Genomic DNA, 27,655 nt, shown 5'->3' with positions numbered 1-27,655 from the left:
GCAACAGACATGCAGTAACAGATGAAATCAGATAAGGGGCAATTACTTTTTCTCACTACTGTAGTTTGTCAGAAATGTTAGTTTTAGAGTTTTACATGCTCTTGGCATGTAAACATGGTTTTAAATTTATGTTTTCAGTAATGTCCCAGGGCTTACCACCACCACCAGGATTTCCTCCAGAGCCTCAGGACTTCAAGGAAAATGCCCAAAAGATGGTACTTGTCATTTTTGTTCAGCCAGTTCAGTCAGGTTTATATTTTAACCTACACGTCAAAGAATTGGATCGAGTATTATTATAATTTGTTAAATATCACTCATTAGTACAGCTTTGTACTTTACAAATTTACTTAAAACAACTCATTTCTGCTGAATTCATCCTAATAATGATACATTTTCAAGTATTAGCCCTGCCATGTGCAACTGCAAACCTAATAATCAGTTGGTCCATAGACCTTTGGGCCAAACATGTTTATGTATTCATAGATACTTTCAGAATAATACAAGTCACAGAAACGTTTACAGCTTAACATGTCTATGGTAGGTTTTCTAAAAAGATAAAAGACAAATAAATTATATATATATATATATATATATATATATATATATATATATATATATATATATACATAAATCTTCTTGGTCAATAATTTACATAAAGCACTGGGTTTCTTCATTTAATGGTGTAGAAAGTTCTCTAATGGTAAAAACATCACAAATTCATGTATTTTTCTACAACCCCAAATTAGTGAAATAATTGGGACATTATGGAAAGGTATGTGTTTTTTACAGTTACGATGGCCTTTGTCATAGCAGACAGCATGAACCCAAGATATTTCATGTTTTGTCTGGTCAGCTTTACTTCATTTATTAATAAACATCCATTCCTGCATTTCATTCCTGCAACACATTCTAAAAAAGATTTGAGGTAGTATTTATGTATAATTATTAATAAAGGGTGACTGACAAAAAAAGACAAAAAAGTCTGATTTTCACAGACGTGACTTTTTGTAATAAACCTCATCCCTCTTTTCTCCCCTACAGATGATGGAGTGCTCCAAAAAAGGTAAGAGCTGTGGCTTAAGGAAAATAAGAGGGGTGGGTAATGAAAATATTGCCTCATGCAAATAATCAACAGGAAGGTCCTGTTTGCCTGGGCTGCAGGAAAACACAGAAAACCGTTTTCCTTGTCTGAAATTTAGTTGTAGTCAAATGGGCTTCACTGAGATGTTCTTGCTTGTAATTTGTTGGACAGTTTGGGAAACTTTACATACATTTCCAAAAGGAAAACCAAAGGTCCTAACTGGGCTCCCATTGCTTGCATTGGAGCTACAATTCTACTGTACACTATATGTTCAAAAGTATGCATCCCATTTTTGACCATGAGCCTGTTAGACATATTATTTCATACCATGGACATTAATACAAAGCAGAAATTGGGCATTTGTGGGTTTAACAGGGTCTACTATCGGATAAAATCATTTAATCAATCAAGGGTAGGGCAAATCAACCAATCAACATTCTAATTTATGCCAAATTAGTTACATTGGGATTTGTGTTTTGTCAAAACATGCCTTTATGGACCTCAATCTTTGAACAGGGGCACAACAGTTGAGAGCCCCTTCCCAAACTGTTGATAGCAATGGATGCACCAGAAGCACCAGAATCCCTTTTAAAGTGATTGGGAGGTGTGTCCAAATACTTTTGGACATTCCTCCCATACAATAATGCTAAATAAATAGTGGAAGCGTGTGACTATGCTTTTATTTATGTTGCTTTTTTGTTGATAGTTAAAACTTATTTTGTTCTGTGAACATGTAGCATGATGCAGTATATGTGTACTGACTGATTGACATGAATTTACTCTCACAGGTTTTGCACCACCCATTTTTAAGGACTCCTTACTAAACAAGTAGGTTTATTATGTGCCAAAATAACAACACTAAATGCTACATTTTACAACTAATATTTACAAATTAATGATAAGTCAGTATTAATATATGGTACTGCTATGTTCTGTCCAGAAACACATTTTTACCTATATAAAATCATCATAGCACATTCATATGCAGTCTATATGTGATGATTCAGATATTTATGTTTTTTTGTGAAGTATGTAAACACTCTGAGATCATGTTTTCTTAAACTGCACATCATTTTGATACAGGATGTCAATCCTGCCTAGCAACACTCATGATTGGATGATGTGAAAAGTTCACCGATTGGCTCACCTATTTTGGCAATGTACAAGCCTATGTGACACACAACAAATTGTTCTTATACATTAGGAAAATTCATTTGTTCTCAAAAAGGTTGAGGTGCCTGAACAAGGGGTGGATGATCTGTGGTGGAAAAACCTTTATAAAATAATACAAAAATTACCTGAATATTGGACTAAGCAAGAAAGGTTTATTTACACAGTGCAGTGAGTTCAATGAAAATGGAGCATCGAAGCAAGAGTCACATTTGCACATGGTATTAATACCCCTCTATACTAGTTGAAACCAGTTTGAGCTAGTTTAGGGTGAGTTCCCTCTGGGTCAACTTATCTCGCCAAAACACCCTGCAAAAACCTTACAATCAGGGCCGGCGCTAGGGGGGGCTGAGGGGGGCATTGCCCCCCCAAATTGTGTCTTTGCCCCCCCAAGCACAATGCAAGCAACGGCTATTTTTAAAATTATCTCTGAACCAATCACAAAAATGCATTTTGTTTTACAGTGTGAAGATATTTCCTTGCTTATTCCTGATTGGCTCTTTGAGTCATATAAAAATCGGCAGACTGCCCCAAACAGTTCAGTTCGGCAGTATATGTTCTGTTAGTGTGAGCGAGAGGCAGGTATACTGGTAAACACTCTTCTGAGTTTAAACTGACTTCCACATGGTAATATTTGCTTAACTGTGGTTTTTCGTTGCTTTAATGTTACTTACCTCTTACATAGGTGTTGCTTAAATTATTTTATTAGCCGTTAGCGGTTAGGCTAATGAACTAATGGCAATTTAATTAAGGGGGCGTATTAAAATGAAATACAATTAGATAATCTTTTTTCTCCATTTACATAATCAACATGTATTTTTTAATCATTGGGTTTTAAGTTTAAGTTCGAAAACATGCATTTTTATTTCTTTACCTCATACATCACTTTAAGCCAGTATCAATAGCTTGGCTGTCATCATTCATGCACAAATCAAGCCTTGAATATATTTCTGGCTTCAAAAACATGACTATCAACATGCCCCCTCATTAGGTTTTACTGCCCCCCCAAGCAAAGCAGTCCAGAACCGGGGCTGCTTACAATTATATCAAAAATTGTCACACGATTAAAGGTCGCATCAGCCTGACATTTTAAACACCCTAAACTAGCTATTACCGGTTCCAACTAGTATTGGTGGTCCTTGAAAGAAGCCAACTGTTATAATAAATACCATGTGCAAATGTGACTCTTGGTTTGATAGAGCATATAGTGACTCTCCACATACAATATGGATTTCTGTGAGAATTCACTGTTGCCAGAGGGCACAAATGCTGGTTTGCAACTCTCCTCGGCCAGTGTGGAGATGGTGCAAGCGGCAAATTAACTGTAATAGGGAACTGGAAACAACAAAATTGGAAAAAAGCCCCCCCAAAAAAACTGATACGCTGGTCAGTATTTTTGAGGAGTGTACCAATATATTGTCCATATATTGTATATGGCCAAAAGTATGTTAACACAGGACCATGAGCTTGTTGAACATCCCATTCCAAATCCTTGGGTTTAAATATGAAGTTGGCCCAGTCTTTGAAATTCTAACAGCCTCCTCTCTATGAGAAAGACTTTTCACACAATTTTTGAGAGTGCCTGTGGGAATTTGAGGCCATGGCTTTGTGAAGGACAATGAAGTTTCCACACACCATACTTGTTAAATCAAGTCTTCATATACCTGTTAGCTATGAGTGTAATTAGAAAGGGTATCTACAGTATATACCTATAGTAGATTATATATTTTTTTATTCATGATGGGTCCAGTGCTACCAGAAAGGATGCACACTCACTTGTACATTTACTTACTGACTCACACCTAGGATCAGTTTAGAACAGCCACCTTCTGCATTTGTTTCAGAGGTGGCAGGAAACCAAAATACCCACACAGGTTTGAAGGGATTACGTATCCTGCTGTGAGGCGCTCCCTTTACGAGCTGCGTCATTGTGTCACCTCATTCATTCAAGCATTTATGAAGTAACTACATCATCCTGGTATGAGGTGCAAGGAAACTGGAGTATGCAAAAGTACATGCAAAACTCTTCACAGGTCGTGACAACATTGATCCTCAAAGTCAGGTCCCCAAAACCCATGTTGCTGTGCAACACCTACTTTACCAGCTGTGTCAGTGTGGCCTGAACTTTATTATGTCATCTGCTGAGGACTTTGAGACTTAGCAACTGTTTTGTCCACATTTCACACCAGTACAGTACACTGTCTGGCCAAAGGTGTATGGACACCCCTTCTAATAACCAAGGGTGTGTTTGAGCCACACCCATTACTAAGAAGTGTTTAAAATCAATGATATAAAATATAAGGCGCCCAGGATATTCCGCTAGCACACCAGCGCCGAGATTCTGAGCTCCTCGGTTTGCCACCGGTCAGCTGGGCACCATCTAGCAGGCATAACTGGCAGTGCCTGCAGCAGACACGTTTCTGCTAGGGCGGGATGACCGGACTTTGTGGGTGGGGTCTTCATACGCTGTGTAAGGACCCTGGTTAGCAGGTAGAGAGGAGCCTGTGCAGAATGCATGGGTGAAAAAAAATTTCCGCTAAGGGCTGTGAGTGGGTCGGAGGAGGCATGAGCAGCAATATACCCACCTCGACTGCAATCAGGGATCCCCCAGCAGCAGAATACCAACTGACTACACTAAATTGGGAGAAAATGCATAAATAAAATAGAAAAAAATATGTAAAATATATTTTTACAAGTGGTTGTTTCCACTTTTTCAGGATGCCTTTGTGTGCAGTCATGTATTTGGCCTGTAACCAAGCCCTGACCCCAACCTTACTCAACACCTTTGTGGTATAATGAAACCACAGTTGCAAGCCCTCCAATATCAGTGCCTGACCTCACAATTGGGCCACTTCAAAAAGACACTTCAAAATATTGTGAAAAGCCTTACCCATGTAGTGTACATAATTTTAAATGGTGATTAATAAGGTATCATAATTAAAATAAATTGTTTGTTACTTCACATCTTTTTTTTTTCAGCATTCTTCCAAAACAAGTGTCAGGAAACCCCATCCCAGTGTTTTCTGGTCTTCTTTCTTCTCTACCTGCTCTGTTTTCCTCTGTACCTCGCACCACCGTGAGACCTGAGCTGGACCCTGCATCGGTATTTAGCAAAAATATACCTAATCATACATACAATGCAGTTCCATCAGGAATATATACAAAATACAAACTTGCAGATTTATTAAGACTTTGGGGATCTGGGGATTGAATCTTATCTGTACTATCAGTCAGTTGGGCATCTATACAGACATGATTGGTTATGTCCTGGGGTTGGAGGTGGCTGAAACAGCTTAGCGACTGGGAGGTGCACTTGTCAGTGCACTCTCAGTCCTGCTCCCAGGCCCAAATGAAAATAGAAGGGTTGCGTCAGGAGAGTTTTTGGCATAAAAACTGTGCCAAATCAGGTATGCGGACCAGATTCACTGTGGTAACCCTGAAAGAAAAAAAACATTATACATTTCTGTCCCACTTACATGTTTATTAAGCAAATAATGGAGCGACTGAACAAAATTTCGAATCCTGATAATTTTGTGGGATTTGGTTTAATTTTTCTGAATTCGCAACTGCAAATTCCTGGAGGAACTGACATCCAGTATATTCATAATTCAACAGTAGTAACATTTATAGCTATGTGTACTCAAAATGAAAATGAAAAGCTCTTTCCTATCTAACTGCTTTCAGGTCCTCACAGAAAAAGTCTGGAACTCTACTAACCTGACACAAATGATTGAGCCCATGATGAACAACACAGTGAGTACTCTGGATATCACTTACAGAGGCCTAGATCTTTAGATCTTCTTAAAATGCTTCTGAATGCTTTTGTTCTTGATCTTCCAATTAAGGACAAATCTAACTGTTTTATACGAGCTCTGGTGGCCCCTCAGTCCTGGATGACCATTGTAACGAATGCTACACAGCTTGATGTAGGGAATCTCAAAAAACTTCTGTGGGGAGCTAGACCTTTCCTGGAGACATCATCTACTCCATTAGTGCTACCACAGACAGTGCAGATGCCCCAACTTGCTGAAATGTAAGTTATGAAGTCTGTAAAATGGCCAGATGTATGTGGACACCTGTCCTAATTGATAAGTTCAGGTGTTTTATCCACACCTATTGTATCAAATACATTAACTTTGTGGCAGTTTGAGGGAGGCCGTTTTCTTTTTCAGCATGACTGTGCCCCATACACACAGCAAGACCAATAAAGACATGGTTTAAAGAGTTTGCTTAACAGGATTTATTATATAAAAATCCAACAACAGTCCTGCACCTGCTACACATATACAAGAGCCACACACGCTACAGTGTCATTTCTACTTGTGTCCACCACCCAAATCTGGTTAGTGGGGACATTATGATTGATAAATGGGGTATGAGGGAGTGTACAGATCAATATATGCACTACAGTCAGTAGTTGTATAGCCAGAAAATTCATCTGTATGGTAGGTGTAGCTTATAAAATCATCAAGGAATGTGCATACCAGATGGGTGTACCTAATAAAATGCTCATAGTGTGTACGTCCAGTGCATAAAAAAATCTAATTTATAAATTTAACTAAAAGTATGTATTCACAAGCGTCAACAAAGATGATGGGGAACATTATTAGTCATTGTTGGCCATTTAACACTGGAACTACTAGAATGTTGTAAAAAATTCTTTGACTCTTTTTAATCCAATTAATTTTCTTTTTTCTTTTTTTGTTTAGAATGAAAATGTTCAATGACATATTTAGCTCTTTGACTGAAAGGCAACAGGATCAAGTCAGACAGTGGATGAAAGATAAAGTGATAGACAATGACCCCAGCTGTAAGCTAAACCAAAGTCGTTCTGTTCTCTCCAGCATCCTTACTCCAATGCTCCCAGTAAAACCTGGACTCTGTAAGTTTCCATCAACCGATATATATAGATATACGTATATACACACCTTGAATGTACTTGTACTTTGTCTATCTGATTATTCCTTCATAACCAGACTTAAATAAATGATGCACACATTTAATTTTTGTATCTGGACACCCTACATAGAGCTGTGTAGAGACTTTTGAGATTTCTGAGATAATACATTGCTTCATTAATCATACTTGCATGAAGTAATTTGCATTCAGACAAGGAAGGCACACTTGCATGAGTTTACTCATTTAAATTGTCTAAGGCTTTATCTGCATGCAGTTTACATCTCTGAGGTTGCCAGGTTTTTCCAGTCTGGGGCTCAAAGCATGACGTCATGGTTAAAATTTCAACATGTCAACTGCCTTTAAGCTTTAAAAAGGGATAAACAAAATGAACACACTTTACTGTATTAGTGTAAACAAAGTACATTTGTTTTTTGCTGGTGTGGTACCCTTATAACATATCAAACATTTTTTTCCCACAAAATTCAGCTGGACAAATTTATAGCCATGTAATTTTATTCTACTGTTCATTAGACTCCTCTATTAAAAATGGATCTTAATTTGACACATAATTTTTTTTTTTTTGTGAAAGTTATGGAATATTTCTTGTATGATCTTATAAATTAAATATTTTAACATTTTAAGTAATTGGCAAATTAATTATCAAATGTGACATTTAGAAACAAATTCTAGAGTTTAGTTTGTGTGCTTTTTATGCCAACATCAATTTATTAAGAAATTTGGTGGACATCAAACAGCAGTACACATATGATAATACACAAGAAAAAATAGTGGTTCAGTTAAAATTGTGCAATCACCAGTAAAAGAAATATTGAGAACATGAGATGATATTGAGAAGGTACTGGTAGCTTTGTCTGTTGTACATATACAAGACCTACAGCCATTTCTTTAATAACATCAAATGCCACAGTGCATTTAAGTATAAGAGGCAATGACAAAAGTATCTCATTTAACTTCATGAGAAAGATGAGTCCACTATTACATAACTTCCCCAGCCACGTTATAACAAAACCAAATTGAGAATGATGTAGATAAAACCATGACAGAGAAAAACAAAGTATATTGTTCATTGTTTACAGTATTTTTATATGTGAATAGAATCCGAATGTCTAAGTATAAAGCACCTACTTGTGTGTAATGACTACTACTTCAATAAAAATATAATTTTATTTCTTAGTTAATCCATTATCTGATGGCTGTCCTCCAAAAATGCCTTGGCTGAAAGCTGATTCACTTAAGATTATGGGACGTTTTGTTTCACAACTGCCTGTTGATGAAGTAAAGGCCATCCCTACAGACGAGGTTAGTCTCATACACCAGTGCTGTTTATAAGACTTTTGGGGCTGGAGAAATATTCCCTATTAACAACACTATAAAGTAACAGTGGTTTACATAGTATGCCTATCTGTAAGTATATATCGTAACTATCCTATTATCAATTAATACAGTAATAAATAATGGAATCTAATGAGAATAGCTTACACAATTAGGTATTATATACAATATACATATAACACCAACAATCATAATGAAGCCCTGGCACCCTGTCCAATATAGTCCTGCCTTGCACTCAATGTTTTCAGGTGAGCAACGCTGACCATGAAGCGGTTAATATTAATGAAACAAATTTATAAAACCAGTCCCCTCCATGATGACTGGCACCCCTAGTAAAGATGAGTAAAAAAAAAAACAATCATTCACTAAAGTAAATTAATTCTGATTACTTAATGACTATTTTAGTCATCCTTCCTTTCATGCCAAGCCCACCTTGAATGTTTGTTGCCAAAAAGCTCAATGTTCATATTGTCTGACCACAGAACATGGTTCCAGTCAAAGTCCCAGTAGTGTTTAGCAAACTCCTGGCAACTCTCCAACAGTGATTGTTGGGGATTTATTTTTGCCTTTTATTTTTTACAATTTTTTGCACTGTGCATTGGGGCAAAACAAACTTGGATCTTTGTCCAGGCAAGTCACAGTTCCAGTTGATTGGACCTTTTTAAATAATTGCTTTTTAATTAATTACTGTACATATGGGATTTCCAGGCCCATTATCAGAATGACTATCAAATCTTGGGCACTGTGTCATGTTTATTCAACTTATATTCTACAGTATAACTATTTGATAACTAATATTCTATTAGATAGACTTGTAATAAACCGCATATATCAACTTTTAAGACCTTTGAACATTGGCACTTTATATGTAACATGGGGCTCCCTAATTTTGGGTGTCCATTTACTCGAAACTGAGCAATGTGTGTCAAACTTAAAGAAACTGCATCAGAGAAGCTTACTCATGAGGACATACAACACAGAACCAAAGACTTGGATTACATCCAGCCTCAAATAGAACTGTACATTTTGAGCCTTTGTATCAAAGTTTAATCCCTTTAGATGCCCACCTTGGTGTAAAGAGCTTAAGACCTGCACCACTGAATAATGTAATTTCTGTGTAAAAAATATATAATGTTATGAGTCAACTTTCATTATATTTTCGACATGTTTGAAGGAAGCCAAATTATGAGAACTATAATTGTATGCCCAATGTCAAAGAAATGTAGGTATCTAGTTTGTTATAAAAGCCATCACCCTCAGGTTGGTAGCTTGTGTGTGGTAGGTGGGACTACTAAATACTATTTATTAACAAAGTATGTTTATTTGCCTTTTCTTACAGCTGTGTAAGTTTTTCCAAACCCCTGAGTTCCTGCAATCCTTTAGCAATGTGGGCAAGATGAACACTGGGACTGGCCGGATATTTCTGCAACGACTCAAACTAGAGTGCCTCAAACAGAATTTTTTAAACCAGTTAGACAGGTTAGCCACATCTATTTGGTTATACCAGGGTTCTTATACTGTATGACTACAATTATGTGGACACCTGACTATAAGCTTGGAAATTCTAAACCCCACGACTGTAAAAACTTTTATTGTTTTGGAAAGACTTTAACAAGACTTTGAAGTGTGTCTGTATGTGTGGTCAGGCACTGATGCTGGATGAGCAGGCCTGGCTCACAATCGACGTTCCAATTCTTCCCAAAGATATATAGTGGGATAGAGGTCAGGTCTCTGTGCAGGCCTGTGGAGTTTTTTCACACCAAACTTGTCAAAACATGTCTTTATGGACCTCACATTAAATACATGGGCACAGTTGTGCTGGAACATGATATGGGTTTCTCCACAGTTAAAGGCATATCATTGGGTCTGTCTAAAAACCTAGTGAGCTCTCTGCATAAACGCATTTTACATCATCCTGCGCAAGCTCCCGAAAAGAAGTCTGTCTAAATTCTTAGAGACATTAAAATGCTGCCTACTGAGGTGCCTTAATTCTCACCTATAATCCGACTGAATGAGGAGGGAGCATCCGATGCTTTTCTAGCAGTGAAGGCAATCCCAACATTCTGTGTGGCACAACTTTTCTCACAAAAAATGACCAGTATGGTAGCTGAATGCGGAGCAAAGCTTCAGACTTGTCAGGGAAATGTTAGCTGGCATGCTAGTGGGTTGTGCCGCCTCAGGCCATTGGTTTGAATGACCTATGAGCAAAAACTGCTCATAGGTGACGTAATCGCACTCATAGCTATTGCTGTCTAAATAATCTGCCTTATGAGTTCAATGTCTTAATAGAATCCTCTCTGCTTAGGCAGCTGTTTAGGTAGGCAGCAAGGCAGCACACTAGGTTTTCAGACATACCCATTTACTTTATACTGAAACCTAAAGTCAACAATTAAGAGGGGTGTCCACATACTTTTGGCCATTACTTATATTTAGAAGTGTTCCGTACATTTTTTAATAACAGAATTGTAGATATTGACAGATTACTCTATGGTCAGAACCAATAAGCAGGTTTAAAATCTCTTGTTTCTCTGTCCAGGCTTGGAAGTCTACTCTGTTTCCTTGATGACACCCAGGGCTTGAATGACACATTAAGTAAGAAGCTGCTGTCCCAACTAGGAGATTGTGATAACTCTGGTAACGACATGGTAAGTAAATGTGTAAGAATGAAGCATTCTCACTTGGGTGATGCAGCAGGCTTATGTGCCAGCCTACCTTTGTGAAGACCCAGGTTCCAGAGTCAATGATGCTAGAGACAGGTTGGGTACTTAGCAGAATCAATTGGCAATGTCTGAGGAAATTGGGGTTTAGGTGTGGCATTACCTCCTTACCTCCTGATTAAAGCAAAACCTTGAGGTGAAAAGTGTCAACTGCGGCTTCACGCATGTCCGAAAAGCCTAGCTTGACCTAGCTTAGCCTGTGACCATCCTCAGCCAGTGAGGTGTAGTGCATGTCATAGAGGAATTGCAATTGCAAAAACAGGGAAGGAAACTGGAGGCTAGCTGCAACTAGAGGAAGGGGTATTAACAGCCATTTCTAACATCAACAGGTTCATTATTAGGTGCCCACTGACTTTGCCCATATAGTTGCTTTCTAAAAAAGGGCTTTTGATTTTACATCACTAACTGCGTCACTATTTTAGATCAAAAGAGAGTTGGTGAAGAAGTTAACAGTGGATTTCTTGGCTCCTCCCACCCCTGAGCTTCTACAGTCTCTGGGCTTCGGTGTGTCCATCCTCCCTCCGTCCAAGCTGTCCAACTGTAGCTTCGACGCCCTAAATAAATCTATGTTTAACCTGCGTCAGGCCGACTGGAACCCAGCTCAGGCCAAAATCCTGGCCCAAAAACTCCTGCAAACGACTAAGGTTTGGAGAGACACATACTTTCTAGCATTTGCTAGTCTTCGTCACATTGTCGCCAGTTTAACAGAATTCTCCATATATTTTTTGTTGATGTAGAATATCACTGGTGAAAATCTACTGTTCCTGGGCTCCATGGTGAGAGGAGTAGACAGTGAGGCACTCAAGAAGGTCAAAGCACAAGGACTGCTGGGAAATGATGGCCTGAAAAACATAAGTGAGAAGATGTCTTGTTTACAGAAAAAGTCACTGCTGCTGGGGGTAAGCATAAAATATGTGAAGATTTTACAGGACATACAAGTATTCATCAACTTTGGTTTTAGTTATGGAATATACATTGATATACATAACATTAAATCCACCCCCTTGTTTCTACACTCACTGTCCATTTTATTAGCTCCACTTACCATATAGAAGCACTTTGTAGCTCTACAATTACTGACTGTAGTCCATGTTTCTCTACATACTTTTTAAACTGCTTTTATCCTGTTCTTCAATGGTCAGGACTCTCCCAGGACCACTACAGAGCAGGTATTATTTGGGTGGTGGATCATTCTCAGCACTGCAGTGACACTGACATGGTGGTGGTGTGTTAGTGTGTGTTAGTGTGCTGGTATGAGTGGATCAGACACAGCAGCGCTGCTGGACTTTTTAAATACCGTGCCCACGCACTGTCCATTCTATTAGACACTCCTACCTAGTTGGTTCACCTTGTAGATGTAAAGTCAGAGACGATCGCTCATCTATTGCTGCTGTTTGAGTTGGTCATCTTTTAGACCTTCGTCAGTGGTCACAGGACGCTTCCACGGGGCACTGTTGGCTGGATATTTTTGGCTGGTGGACTATTCTCAGTCCAGCACTGACAGTGAGATGTTTAAAAACTCTATCAGCATGTCAGTGTCACTGCAGTGCTGAGAATGACCCACCACCCAAACAATACCTGCTCTGTAGTGGACCTAGGAGCATTGAAGAACAGCATGAAAGGGGCCAAAAAAGCATGCAGAGAAACAGATGGACTACAGTCAGTAATTGTAGAACTTCAAAGTGCTTATATATGGTAAGTGAAGCCAATAAAATGGACAATGTGTGTAGAAACAAGGAGGTGGTTTTAATGTTATGGCTGATCAGTGTATATCTGTATGTCCAACCACACCAGTGTTGGAATTGTGTAGTTTATCTTTACATTTGTATCCTTTTTCTCAGATGTGTGCTGATGCAAATGCAACTAATATAGTGAGGGAGGTTCCAAACGCTCTCGTCCCATTTCTTTCTCTCTCCACTCTGGACAAAGCAAACCTCACTTCTGTGGACCAGCTGGGTGGTCGTAGCTGGTCCCGCACACAGGTACACGAACAAGTCCTGTTATATAAATCTACATTTATGACTTCACTTCATGACTTGATTCATGACTTTGATGTTCATCCTTTTTTCTGATCTGTTTTTATCTGTAGTCCCTATACCTCGTAAAGAAGCTTGTGGGTAATGGAATCAAACCTGAACAAGTAAGGTAAGTTGATACAGAATTGAAAATTAAATAACTAGATAGTACATATAAGGTTGAAGCAGTACATTTATGTCAGTGGATTTGTTAAATGCTCTTATCCAAAGTGACCTACAGTGGAACCAGAAAGAGTCCAATCAACTGAAGAAGAGCTTTGCTAAATGCCATCAACGTTCCATTTATTAGTCCAGTACCTTAACCACTGCCCTATGAGGCACAGTGGAAGGTGCAGGTGGAAGAGTGGGTGCTGCACAGCAGCCTGGGTCCTAGGGACCTGGGTTTGATCCCATTGTCCAGTCACTGTCTGTGTGGGGTCACTCATGTTCTACCTGGGTACTTTGGCTTCCTCCTACTTAAAAAAAACGTGACTTTAAAAAATGATGGACATAATTGTGAACTTAAAATGTCTTGAATAAATGTGATATTGATTATTTTTTTCTGGTAGACATGTTATTCTGCTCTACTTTATAGAAAGCTGGGCCAGGCTGTGCAGGGTTTGACCTGCCAAATGATCGAAGATGTCAGTCAAAGTGATTCCTTGGAAGTAACTCAAACACTTGCCAATTCTCAAAATATGCTCTCTAGAACACAGGTAAGAGGGCCTTTATTTGAGATAGTACTTATGTTTGTAACCTTTTATTCACTCAAGTACACCTTATATCATCAAATTGCTGCTTGCTTGTTTACTGAGAGTATTGCTGACCACTGGTTACTGGGTCTTGCACAATGGGTCTGAAACTAGATACCACTCGGGGTTCTTGACTGGATATTAGGGGGTCGACAAATGTTTTTTTTTTTATTATAAATGAGAATAAATGAGCCATAAGAAAAACGATAGATGACACTAGGTAGTACACACCACTTGATAATGTTCCAGTGCAAAGTTTGCAAACTGACAAACAGTAAGAATGAGAAATCTATAGATATTGGAATGAGAAATGAGTTAGGACTAATGTAAAGTACGTTCTAGCAAATCTTCTTGTGTAGGAACTTCCACCTGCTAAGCATAAGTAATAAGTGGGTTACAAGCCAGGTCCATGAGATAGATAGATGGATAGATAGATGGATGGATGCATGGATGCATGGATGGATGGATAGATGATGGATAGATGATGGATGGATTGATGGACAGATGATGGATAGATGATGGATGGATGGATGGATGGATTGATGGATAGATGATGGATAGATGATGGATGGATGGATAGAGGACAAATAGATGATGAATGGATGGATGGATGGATGGATGGATGGATGGATAGATGATGGATAGAGGATGGACGGATGGATAGAGGACAAATAGATTTACATTTACATTTACATTTTCAGTATTTAGCAGACGCTTTTATCCAAAGCGACTTACACAATGAGCTGAACACAATGAGCAATTGAGGGTTAAGGGCCTTGCTCAGGGACCCAACAGTGGCAACTTGGTGGTGGCTGGGCTTGAACCGTCAACCTTCTGTTTACTAGTCCAGTACCTTAACCACTGAGCTTTCACTGCCCTAGATAGATAGATGATGAATGGATGGATGGATGGATGGATGGATAGATAAATGGATGGATGGATGGATGGATAGATGATGGATAGATGATGGACGGATGGATAGAGGACAAATAGATGATGAATGGATGGATGGATGGATGGATGGATGGATAGATGGATGGATGGATGGATGGATGGATAGATGGATGGATGGATGGATGGATAGATGATGGACGGATGGATAGAGGACAAATAGATGATGAATGGATGGATGGATGGATGGATGGATGGATGGATGGATAGATGGATGGATGGATGGATAGATGGATGGATGGATGGATAGATGATGGAAAGATGATGGACGGATGGATAGAGGACAAATAGATGATGAATGGATGGATGGATGGATGGATGGATGGATAGATGGATGGATGGATGGATGGATGGATGGATAGATGGATGGATGGATGGATGGATAGATGATGGATAGATGATGGACGGATGGATAGAGGACAAATAGATGATGAATGGATGGATGGATGGATGGATGGATAGATGGATGGATGGATAGATGGATGGATGGATGGATGGATGGATAGATGATGGATAGATGATGGACGGATGGATAGAGGACAAATAGATGATGAATGGATGGATGGATGGATGGATGGATGGATGGATGGATAGATGGATGGATGGATGGATGGATAGATGATGGATAGATGATGGACGGATGGATAGAGGACAAATAGATGATGAATGGATGGATGGATGGATGGATGGATGGATGGATAGATGGATGGATGGATGGATGGATGGATAGATGGATGGATGGATGGATGGATGGATAGATGATGGATAGATGATGGATGGATGGATAGAGGACAAATAGATGATGAATGGATGGATGGATGGATGATGGATGGATGATGGATGGATGGATAGATGGATGGATGGATGGATGGATGGATAGATGGATGGATGGATAGATGATGGACGGATGAATAGAGGACAAATAGATGATGAATGGATGGATGGATAGATGGATGCATGGATGGATAGATGATGGATAGATGATGGATGGATGGATGGATGGATAGAGGACAAATAGATGATGGATGGATAGATGGATGGATAGATGGATGCATGGATGGATAGATGGATGGATAGATGATGGATAGATAATGGATGGATGGATGGATAGATGGATGGATGGATGATGGATAGATGATGGATGGATGGATAGATGGATGGATGGATGATGGATAGATAATGGATGGATGGATGGATGGATGGATGGATGGATGGATGGATGGATAGCAAAAGTACAATGTGCATATATACAACATACGGCAAGCAAAAAAAGTATGTGCCAATTGTGCATCTGGCATAATAATAGGAACAGTAGTGTATCTATTCTTATAAACAATACATACAGGTATACAGTATGTATAAATATAGAAATATAAATAAAAAATATAATTATAGAAATATATACAATACTTACAATATATAATATGTATACTGGATATAGGTATAAGTATGTACAATAAGAGCATATAAAAATATAAGAATGAAAAAGAGGATTATGTAGGCCTTGATATGGTTGTGCAAATGTGTCTTAGTTTGAGTTTAGTTTGATTGAAATTTAGAAGCTTCACATTAAAAAAGTGAAATAAATCTATTTGAGTGTGTGGATGTTTTCTTTATTTGGCACATAAAATGGTCTTGAGCTTCAAAAGGTTTGAGAACCACTGGTCTTGCACGTAGTGCTTCCAGATGAGAAAGAACAAGGGGTGTCTTGGTTGCTTTACTTACTCTGTAACCTGTAAAGAATGATCCAATGATTTCTGCAGTTGTTCTTTGTCTATTGATAAATGATTGAAACGCATTTCTGTTTCCACATCTGTTTCAGATACGCTGCATGGCTCTCAAACTGTTCCAGAGTTTGGAAGCACAGAGGCCCCTATATTTCACGACAGTTAGCGACTCAGAGCTACAGGCTATTCCAGCTTCTTTGCTCATTCACCTCCCGTATGATATTTCAGCTCTACAATAATCATTCTAAATGAGATTCATTAACATAATAAGCAGTTTATAACAAATTAATATTACACAGATCTAATAAGCACATGTTGTTGTGTACAGTGCACAGGCGATTCAAGGACTCCCAGCCGCTGTGTGTCCTCGTTTCCTGGAGAAAATGAATCAAGCAAACCTCTCCTCCCTACCTAACAGGGCACCATCAAGGCTGGAACTCAAAAACAAAGCACTAAGCTGTCTGGTACAACACATCTATCGAACATTGTATTCGAATCTAATTTGAATTAAATCTAAAGAGCTTGTAGATACTCAAACCTCAGTCCTTTGCCCTTCGTATTTGAATATTATACACTATTATCAGACACTGATATTAACATTAAAACTTCACATCTATTACAGTATTACTCATGTAAAATGCAACACATTTATTGTAAACTATGTAACTACAGTAATTTCTTCTACAGAACTATTTATAATACAAGAAACAATTATTTGATTGGATATTGCAGCCTATGAGACACCTAAAACACCTTTTTGTGTCTGGGTAGCCACAGTATTGTACTTTGGTTAAGCATTCTGCAAACGGGTTCATATTCAATTGAGCAAGGCCCTTAACCCTCTCGGCTCCAGGGGTTCTGACCTGCCCACAGAGTACATCCTGCCCACAAAGTGGACATGAACACACTGACAAGAAGCAGCAATTAACCACAAGCACTGATCTAATCTCTGTTCCTCAGGGCAAGAGTCCAGCTGACCTGTCAGCAGCGGAAGTCTTATATTTGGGACCTCTTGTATGTGAGGTGGACCCGACCTGGATCTCATCTCTGAACGCTCTAGCTCTTAACTCCACTCTGCAGGCACTGGCAACCTGCAAACACATCCCCAGACCTAACAGAGAACCCCTGTTCCAACTGCTCACGAAAACCTATGGGTAATGTCCACAGGCTTACAGAGCCTCATATTTAATGTTTAAGTTAGAGTAAAAGGTATTATGTCGTAGTAATCTTGGGATTTCAGTTATATCTGGAACTTTCTGTGAGGCATTTAAACACATACTTGTTTGGCTTTTTAGTCTCATTATAGGTATAGGTAGATGTGTAGTTATTATACTTGACACTGCCCACAGCCCAACAAGCTTTACACTGACATGGATATACAGTCTGGTGTGCTAGACAGTCCCTGCTTCTGCTTTTTAACATGTCACCAGCAACAATCTTTGATCTTAATTTGGAGCAAGAACTTCTTTCTTCTGCGTAAACATTTGACTTTTATTTCATTTTCACATTTCACCACCACTTTATCCTGGTCAGGGTTGTGGTAGGTCCAGTTTATGGTTCCTGTGCAATTCAGAAACACCTTTGACTGAATGCCAGTCCTTTGCATGGCCTCAGCCAGTCCCCCACCCTCAGACATAGTCATGTTTGTATGTACGATCTTCAACCAGCCAATAGCACAGGTGTAGGTTAGAGCAAGTTACCTCTACCTACCTTACCTCACATTGTAAGCTTTGTTGGACTAGCAGTTTTTAATGCATTTTCTCCCTATTTAGCACAGTCAATTTGTCTTCTGCTGCTGAGGGATACCCGATTGCATCCGAGGAGAGCATGTCACCGCTCACGCCTCTTCCGACACGTGCACAGCCCTCCTCTTCTCGCGTATGAAGATCCCACCCACAGATAGTCCGGTCGTCCCACCCTAGCACATACGGTGGCCAATTAGTATCTGCTGCAGGCTCTGCCAGTTATGCCCGCCAGATGGCGCCCAGCCAACCGGTGGCAACGCCGAGTTTCAAACTGAGGAGTTCAGAATCTCGGCGCTGGTGTGCTAGCGGAATATCCCGCTGACAACTGCATGTTTTTTTACTTGTCATTTTACTGACCACTGGTTGTTATGTAAGTGTAGCAATCCAGTCTCCGCTTCAGCCAACAGTAAAACCAGGAATGATGGATAGATTAGACAGTAAAACTACTTTGGTCAAAATCTAAAAAGTTGGACAAATTGCCCTTATTGTGTAATAATGTCTGGTAAAATAAATAAATAAGTAAATAAATAAGCTGTGTTGGAAGAAGCCTGATTCTATCAGAAAAAAATCAGTGACATGACTAGACTTGTGATACTGAGGCATGTACTTGATATAATAAGATTTCCTTCTTCAATATTTTGATGTCTGTGTTATTTGAATCAGAGATCCATCTACCTGGTCAGAAGAAGTCATGAAATCATTGGGACCCCTCATCTTACTGAATGAAACCGCCCTAGAGATGATGCCTTCGAAAGTGAGTTAGGAGTAGTGCTTTCAGTCAGCCCTACTTTCTCTCCTTCTATATCTATCTTGTACACCTACTATACAATAAAAGAAGAACCTTTAAGCTCATACACCTACCTCTTTACTGTAGACCTGGCTAAAAGCATCTCTGTCGGAACTGCTGGACGGCATGGCGCCACAGGCTGACCCTTTGGCTCCAGAGGAATTCCGCTCCTGGGCAGATCCTATGGCCCTGCAACGCAAACTGTTCCAGCTTACAACTACAAGTCCCCAGCTGAGGCGCAAAAGAGCCGGTGGGTTTATACACTGACACAATGCAGAGATCAAGGAGGGCAATTTTACAATAATGTCTATGGTTTTAAAATGGAATGTCCATCAAGTTTACGGTCAGGTGTCCACATACTTTTGGCCATATAGTGTACAGAGCTGTTCAGAATTATCATTTAGGTCAGCAAGCTTTTTTTCTTATTGATCAATAATGTCAATCATTTAGCTCTCTTGATAGAACTGTGTTGCAGTTGGCCAGTTTGTATTGTTAGCCCAGCGTGTTTAGAGAAACATTATAGTTAAGGCAAAACCTTTTGTAGGTTACCAAATTTTTATATACACTATATGACCAAAAATATTTGGACACCTGATTATAAGCTTGGTCAACTTCCCATTTATCATCCAAAAAATAGTATTAAAACAGAGTGACCTCTATGTGATTTTTCCAGCCATAACAACAACCACTGTTATATGAAAGCTTTTCATAAGACTTTAGAGTATGTTTGTGGGAATTTGTGCCCGTTCAGGTAAAAGAGCATTTGTATGGGCACTAATGTTGGTCAAGAAAGCCCCAATTGATGTTTCAGTTCATTTCAAAGCTGTTTAGTGGGGCTCTGTCACTGGAGTTTCCTTAAACCAAACTTTGTGGCGCAGTCATGAGAGAACAGGAAAGGGCTATGCCTAAACTGCTGAACACATAAAAATTTCTTGTATACTGTATAACTGACTAATTACTCCTGTTAGCAATTGCTGTGGATGAAACACATTAAGTCAAAAAATATAAAATGTGTCCCAGTATTTTTGTCAATATAGCATATAAGAAGTCCACCACAATGTACAAGGGTTATTCAAAAAGTTTCCACACTTTTTTATTCTATTTATTAACAATGTTAAAAACAAATGACGTCACTTTTCTACAGTCACCTTCTGATGCATTTTTCCCAGCGTCAAGCCAACTTTTTAATAACATCAGCAAAAAATGTTTTTGGTTCAGCGTGTAGCCACTGATGCACCGCTGTTTTCACATCATCATCAGATGAAAATCTTTTTCCTCTTAAAGCTTCTTTGAGCGTCCAAAAAGGTGGAAATCAGATGGCGCTAAATCTGGACTATAAGCTCTCTCTCAGTCAATCAGACATGACCAATTACTACTCCTCCCACCCTCACTTTCCAACCAAAATATCTTTTCTATATTTAAAAACAGACCAAACGGATAGTCAAAAATGTTGTTGAATATTGCTCGCTCTGTTGAACCCTGACACATGCCCAAAGTAATGTAACTTGTAATACTTAATGTGATACAAACACGAATTGAATCACTAATCCATATGTCTTTTGGAAAATTTATTTAACAAATAAATTAGTTTAGGGGTTTATTTATAACAATTGCTTTACAATAAATTAAGCAGTTAAGGATAGGGACACATCAAAAACACATCAAAAACAGAACCAGTCTGCACAATAACAGTTACATATAACCGAGAAAGTATTGTTAAACTGTATCTGTTTGGGTTTGTATACTGATTATTATAAGTACACTAAAATAAAATGATTATCAATGGTACTACTGTAGTTCTTAATAATGACTGAAATGCGACCACTGTGTATGCGTGAAATTCATTATTTCCACAGCCACTGGACATGACAATACTGACATGTTTCCTCGTCTTCCTTTTTCATGTCTGTTGTTTCTTTAGCTACACTGTCCTCTATGTTAGCCCCTACTTTGGCAGTGATTGAGGAACTGGGGAGAGCAAACACGTTCTGGAGCCCTGTTCAGCTGACCAACATGACAGTCCAGACGTTCCGAGATGGCATGTCTATCCTGGGAGGGATAAGAAACTTTAGTGCAGAGCAACTGGTGGCACTAAGAAACAAAGCCATAGAGGTACATACACAACCATGCACTGCTGATATACAGTAAAGGGAAAAAAGTATTTAACCGCTTATACATTTAACCACTTATACCATTTAAAATTTACACACAATGGTTTTTGACTTCAGACATATTAACATATATACATATTAAATATAAACAAAAAAGATATTTTATAAGCATAAATATGTTTGTTTATTAGGATTTTAACGTCATGTTTTACACTTTGGTTACATTCATGACAGGACAGGTAGTTACTCAGTACACACAAGGTTCATCAGTTCACAAGGTTATATCGAACACAGTCATGGACAATTTTGTATCTCCAATTCACCTCACTTGCATTGGTTAGAAACGGTGAGGGTGGGAGGAGTAGTGATTGATCGTGTCTGAGAGACTGAGAGAGAGCTTATAGTCCGGATATAGCCAGATCTGACTTCCACCTTTTTGGATGCTCAGAGAAGCTTTAAGGGGAAGAAGATTTTCATGTGATGATGATGTGAAAGCAGAGGTGCATCAGTGTCTACACACTTAACCAAAAACATTTTTTGCTGATGGCATTAAGAAGTTGGTACAATGCTGGGTAAAATGCATCGGAATGTGACTATGTAGAAAAGTGTTTTTTAAATTCTTAATAGAGTTAAAAATAGTGCAGAAACTTTTTGAAGAACCTCGTATATATAAAGTTACATATACAAACCTAATTTCAAAAAAAGTTGGGACATTCTTGTAAAACGCAATAAACAGAAGAATCTGTAATCTGATCATTCTTTTTAATTTTTATTTAACTGACAAAATTAGAAAGAAAAGGTTTTCAATGTTTTCACCGATCAACTTCACTGTAAATATATAAACATATTTAGAATTTGATGCTTGCAACAAACTAAAAGAACTGTTTACTCATGTGTTTCATCTTCTGTTTAATGAGACTTTTTAATGGTTGGGGAACTGAGGAAACAATGTTGCAGTTTTGTGTAGGCCACTGGATTTAACACCAAATTTGCCAAACCCAGGCTTTATTAACCTTCACAAACTGTTGACACAAAGTTGCAAGCATGTACTGTAAATGTATTTTATATAATTGATTGTATATATCTGTTTGCAATGGGTGTGGCTAAGGATGTCCACATACTTTTGGTCCTATAGCTGCTTTAAAACATAATGGCAAGGTGTAAAGGTTTGCTAGAAAGTGAACTAAAAAAATCTGGATTTCTTGTAATGACTACTTAATCAATGACCTATGTTGTATTATAAATACTACATGATGATTCTGCATTGTGTTGCAGGCATGGGGTGATGTAACAAAGCTGAATGAATCTAAGATTTTGGAGATGGGCTGTGTGTCTGTGAGTTTTGATCCTAAACAGCTCCAGAGCTTTAACATTACCTCAATGGACACTATGGAAGTTCTATCCCCATGCCAATGGAACCAAATGCAGGTAACACACATTGTTAAATGCTGCTAGACCAAGATGCACTATATTAACATAATCAATTATACTTTAAAATTAGAACTAGAAGTGATAGCACTAATGTGAACATTTTTGCAGGCGGAAGCCATCTGGTGGGGTTTTACGAACAGAACTGGAATACGTGCATCTAAACTCGGAGCGGTTGATATGTCAGGCCTGGGTAACTTTATCTGTGGACTGCAGCCTAACGAGACAGAGCAGCTCAGTACCACAGAGTTCAAGTGAGGTTTTAGTCCACACAGTATTAAAAAAACAAAAACAATAACAGGATTCTTTCAGCCCCCCTTTCAAAAACATTTGTTCTTAATCTTGTTCTCATGGATTTTAGAGTCTAAACATTTGTGTTGTTCTTGAATACTAAAAATCTTGGTTGTTTTGGGTCTTAGTCCTGACTTGGTCCAGACCAAGATGGTCTTTTTTTGCATTTTTTCCCAATTTAACTCCTAATCTAGTCGTATCTAATTACTCGATTGCATTACGCTTCCTCTCTACTGATGCTGACTTCCACTCTGACTGAGGAGAGCCATAACTAACACACACCCCCTCCGCCACGTGTGCAACAGCCGACAGCATCTTTTCACCCACACATGACGAGTTCATATGGAGCTCAGTCTCCTGCTTGGAGAGTCAAGCACTATTCTCCATTATCCCCCGTCTCTGTGCAGGCGCCATTGATCAGCCAGCAGAGGTCGTAATTGCATCAGTTATGAGAAATCCCTGGGCATCCAACCCAATGGACGAGCCAATCCTTGTCCATATAGGCCCACGACCTCGAGATGTCAGCTCTGGTGTGCTAGCGGGTTTTACCGCTGCGCCACCTGAGTGCCCTGACTGAGACGGTCTCGAGCACAATTTTAGAGCAGGTCAACATACCACAGTGCTCTAATTTCTGATATGCTGTGTTAATCACATCAACAAATTGACTGGCACATGTATTCATTTATTTTTATTGCATAAATGTTGACAAGTTTGTTATTTTAACCAACATGCACATTTTACTGTCCAAATCATTTTTGGAAATGTATATATTTAAAAATGTATAATAATTTTAATAATAATAATATTTTTAATTCTGTGTGTTTGTGTAAATCAGAGATGCAGTGGTGGATGTAGGCAAAGCCCAGTGTCCTCCGAACATCATGGAATGTCTGAAGAAAAAAGCCATTGCTGCCTTCGGTGATCCAAAAGGCTGGGTGGAAGCTGACATCAGTGCCATGGGCAACATAATTGGTCTGTTTAAGGGACAAATATGTCCCTTACAAGTGTATATAAGCTTGTGGACACAAATGCCTTTAGTCAAATAACACTAATGAGTCATTAATAAATACGTAATAAGAAGATACACAGAAACCATAAACGTCTTGTAAACAGTTTTGTAATTTATTAATTTGTATTTTTGTGGTTCTAGCTGCCCTGAATGCCTCTGAGCTAGCCAGTCTGAAACCCTCAGTTCTGCCATTGATCTCTCCATCTGCCATTTCTCTTATCCCTCCTGACCGCCTGTCAGTAAGTCCCCCTCTTTTTCCTTTCATTTTGTCTACTTATCTTTTAAATACACTTCAGACCCACAAACTAGCAACAGAGATTCTGGCTTATTTCACAGCGTATATGAATTGACTTATCAAACTCCTTTTGCTTTCATTCGACTCCTTACTCTTCAGAATTGCTATTTTTAGTTTGCTTTCAAACTTTGCAGGTTAACCAATGATTTATTGCTTCTTTCTATCTACAGTAAGTTTGCTGGACATCCTATTCCAAATTTAAAGATACTAGCCTCCCTGCACCGAGCTATAAAAGCCTCTACTTTTCCATTTTGAAAGGTGTCTGTGGGAGTGTGTTTAAATTTGTGTCCATAGCAGCTGAGATGTCAGGCACTGATGTTGGCAAGATGGAGAAGGCCTGGCTCAAAATCATCACTACAGTTTATCCACAAGTTGTTCAGTAAGGTTGAGGCCAGGGCTCTGTGCAAGCCACAGGAGTTTCTCTACACAAAACCCATACAACCATGTTTTGCTTGACTTTACTGTGTGTACAGGGGCACAGTCATGGCGGAACAGAATGTTGAAAGCATATCATTTATTTTATATAATAAAATACACATTAGCAATGTGTGTGTGAAATACTTTGGTCCGCATTGTGGCCATGTAGTGTATAAATGATAACTTTAAACAAGATATTTAACTCCCGGGTTAGCATTGGAGTGCAGCACTGGTGCTGCCCAATACTGGTGGGGTTTATTATTTCCCCCCCATGTCCATGTGGGTTTCATTCATGCATGCTTTAAGACTGGTTCAAGAACTAGTTTTTAGCCTGCTTAAATACCTTGTAATATTTGTTTAACACAGTTTAAAACTATTTTATTGTTTTCTGATCAGGTGCTGTCATTAAGTCAGCTGAGGGCTTTGGGACCAGACAATGCTGCGGCTCTAACACAGTCCCAGCGTGCTGCATTGGGAGTAGAGCAAAGAGCCGCTGTGGATGAATCAATCGGAGTAAGGTCTTCAACCCCAGTGCCAAATGGAGGTTTGTTATATATTTTTATACCACAACAATACAAACTAATACCAAAACCTTTCAACAGCAATAATAACAACCTGTTATCAGTGTTGAGCAAGCTGCTTAAAATGAATTTAGCTAGAAAAAAGCTGCCTAGTTAGCACTGATGAATGGTATATGTTTATATACTAATAAATGTATAGATATAATAGTTTTTTATACTTGTAAGAACAACTTTGATATGGCTGTCTTGGAATTTCTATCATTTTTGGAACTGTCCTTTTTCTTTGACTGTACAGTATATAATATTCACTAAAACACAAGCCTCACACATTACTTAACTTACTTAAACACACATTCTTACCATTTCTTAGAACCTTGACTGTAACACAAGTTTAAAAGTAAAACAGGAGATAAATCAAGCTAAACACAGATACATGTGGAGCAAATGCAGATTCGTCTCATGTTCGCATGATGTTTTACCACACCGCTTAAGCCAAGTGCTGAGCAAAGCAGCAGTCTCACACGTTGAGTTTAAGGGAAACGTTGAGTTTAAAGTTAAAAATTTCTCAAAGAAGGGCGTTGAGTTTTAAAGATTTTGAGTTTAGGGGAGATTGAGTTACAAGGTACCACTGTATTGTAAAAATCTGCTTGCTTATTATAATCTAAACCAGTTTAGATTATTAATTTTAGTGGTAGAGAAACTTAAATATTATTTAACTTTGTCTTAACCATCAATTACAAAAAAAGTTAATATTATTTTTATTGTAGTGATAGTAGTAGTGGGCGTTTTAGTAGTATAAGTAGTGGTAAAATACTTTTTAAAATAATTCCTCTTATTATACACATACATACTTGAATTCAAGGACCAAAAAAAAAATCATAGCATGACAAATGTTCTGTATGTGAAACAATTCATTAGGGTGTATTTACCATAAACTTAGTGATTACTGTTGCTTCTACAGTACAGCAACTAACAGCAAATTTGGAGCAATAGCATTGACTAAACCAACCTTACTTTGCCATGCTCATACAGATTAATTCTGCTGTGTGAATAGTAAAAAGTTTGGTGTTGACTCTTTATAATTAATAAAATCATCTGTTTTTAGATTCGACTCTCAGTCATGTGTATTAATAAAATTACTGTATATAAAATAAATTATTTGCTTCATGGTAACAGTTTAAAGAGGGGCCTTTACTGTTTTAGCATGACTGCACCAACCACATTCAACACCTTTGGATAAATTGCAACATTTTAATGTTAAACTGTTTAAATGTCACAAATAATCTGAATGGACACACATTTATACAGACACACTCTTCCTTGAAGAGTGAAGGCTGTTATAGCCACAAATGCCTATTCCATATAATGATTTTGAAATTGAATGTTCAATATGCTCATGGACAGATGCCCACATATCTTTGATTATATGGTTTATATTCTAATATCATACATTAAAAATAACTGGGCTAGAGGCGCTCAGGTGGCGCAGCAGTAAAAACACGCTAGCACACCGGCAGACTGGGCGCATACATGAACAATGATTGGCTGCTGTTCATACAGGGTGGAAGATGGATAGGGACTTCTCATAACTGAGGCAGTTATGACCTCTGCTGACTGATTGATGGCGCATGCACAGTCGAGGTATAATGCTGATCAGGATGTGTCTCTGTACACAAAGCTGATCCGCATATGAACACGCCTCATGCAGGTGAAAAAATGCAGTCGGCTACTTGGATACGCTAAAAAAGTCAGGAGAAAAAGGGGAGAAAATGCATAAAAACAAAAATATTAAAAATAATAACTAGCTTCTCTACTTGCAGCAACACTACATAAACACAGAAAATGTTTGTGACGTGTGTGAAAACGTTTTTCAACCTATGTCTATTGTTTTGTCTAGTGGCACCAAAGCAGAGCATGGTGGGAATTGTTGTTCTTCTGCAGCCACTTATCCTGCTGTTGCTGGGATATATTCTCTAAGGAAAACAACACTGCACGGCTTGCTATAAAAATGTATACGAAGATATTCCAGTGGACCCTAAAAATCAATGCAAAATTTTATATTTTGCCTTAAAGAAATTTAAAGACTAAATAGAATTACTGTACATGCAATGAATCCACTGTAAATAGTGATGGTTGTATTTAGTGACTACAACCATTTGTTCTTTTTGGAGGAGTAAATTACAGAAAGCAATGGTAGTTTGATAAAGATTGGGCCCAATAATTATACTACGTATATTATTCTGTATTTACTGATACAACATGCAATATGAAAATCATTTATTATATTTGTCTGAAATTGGATGAAGGGTTTAATTTATTTAATCATGGTTAATAAAAGGTTTTAAAATTACTGCTATTTAAAAAGAAACTACTTTAATTATATGAA

At 38.4% G+C, this 27,655-nt stretch overlaps 1 protein-coding gene across 1 annotated transcript; it reads left to right on the top strand.

Moving 5' to 3' along the window:
• The first annotated feature begins 140 nt into the window (after window positions 1-140).
• otoa (otoancorin) lies at window positions 141-27,246 on the top strand. Its single transcript, XM_062991620.1, has 27 exons — window positions 141-215; window positions 1,042-1,063; window positions 1,870-1,909; window positions 5,231-5,354; window positions 5,936-6,004; window positions 6,097-6,284; window positions 6,961-7,133; window positions 8,346-8,470; window positions 9,843-9,982; window positions 11,040-11,148; window positions 11,643-11,864; window positions 11,958-12,119; window positions 13,062-13,202; window positions 13,310-13,365; window positions 13,831-13,951; window positions 16,761-16,879; window positions 16,994-17,129; window positions 17,626-17,819; window positions 19,074-19,164; window positions 19,285-19,447; window positions 21,119-21,309; window positions 22,584-22,736; window positions 22,848-22,990; window positions 23,863-23,999; window positions 24,178-24,275; window positions 25,145-25,292; window positions 27,167-27,246. Exons 1-27 carry the CDS (start codon window positions 141-143, stop codon window positions 27,244-27,246), a joined length of 3,420 nt encoding a protein of 1,139 aa, XP_062847690.1.
• The last annotated feature ends 409 nt before the right edge of the window (window positions 27,247-27,655 follow it).

This window comes from Trichomycterus rosablanca, chromosome 3 (genome assembly GCF_030014385.1).
Source record: "Trichomycterus rosablanca isolate fTriRos1 chromosome 3, fTriRos1.hap1, whole genome shotgun sequence".
In the NCBI taxonomy this organism is placed as follows: domain Eukaryota; kingdom Metazoa; phylum Chordata; class Actinopteri; order Siluriformes; family Trichomycteridae; genus Trichomycterus; species Trichomycterus rosablanca.
The sequence above is the reverse complement of the archived record's forward strand: the minus strand, read 5'-3'. Positions and strand labels throughout refer to the sequence as shown.

Excerpts from the sequence above, each read along its gene's own strand:
- otoa (XM_062991620.1), top strand. The coding sequence starts at position 141 with ATGTCCCAGGGCTTACCACCACCACCAGGATTTCCTCCAGAGCCTCAG. Across the intron at positions 13,366-13,830 it reads ATCAAACCTGAACAAGTAAG|AAAGCTGGGCCAGGCTGTGC; the intron begins GTAAGTTGATAC and ends TCTACTTTATAG. Across the intron at positions 22,737-22,847 it reads GCCAATGGAACCAAATGCAG|GCGGAAGCCATCTGGTGGGG; the intron begins GTAACACACATT and ends ACATTTTTGCAG.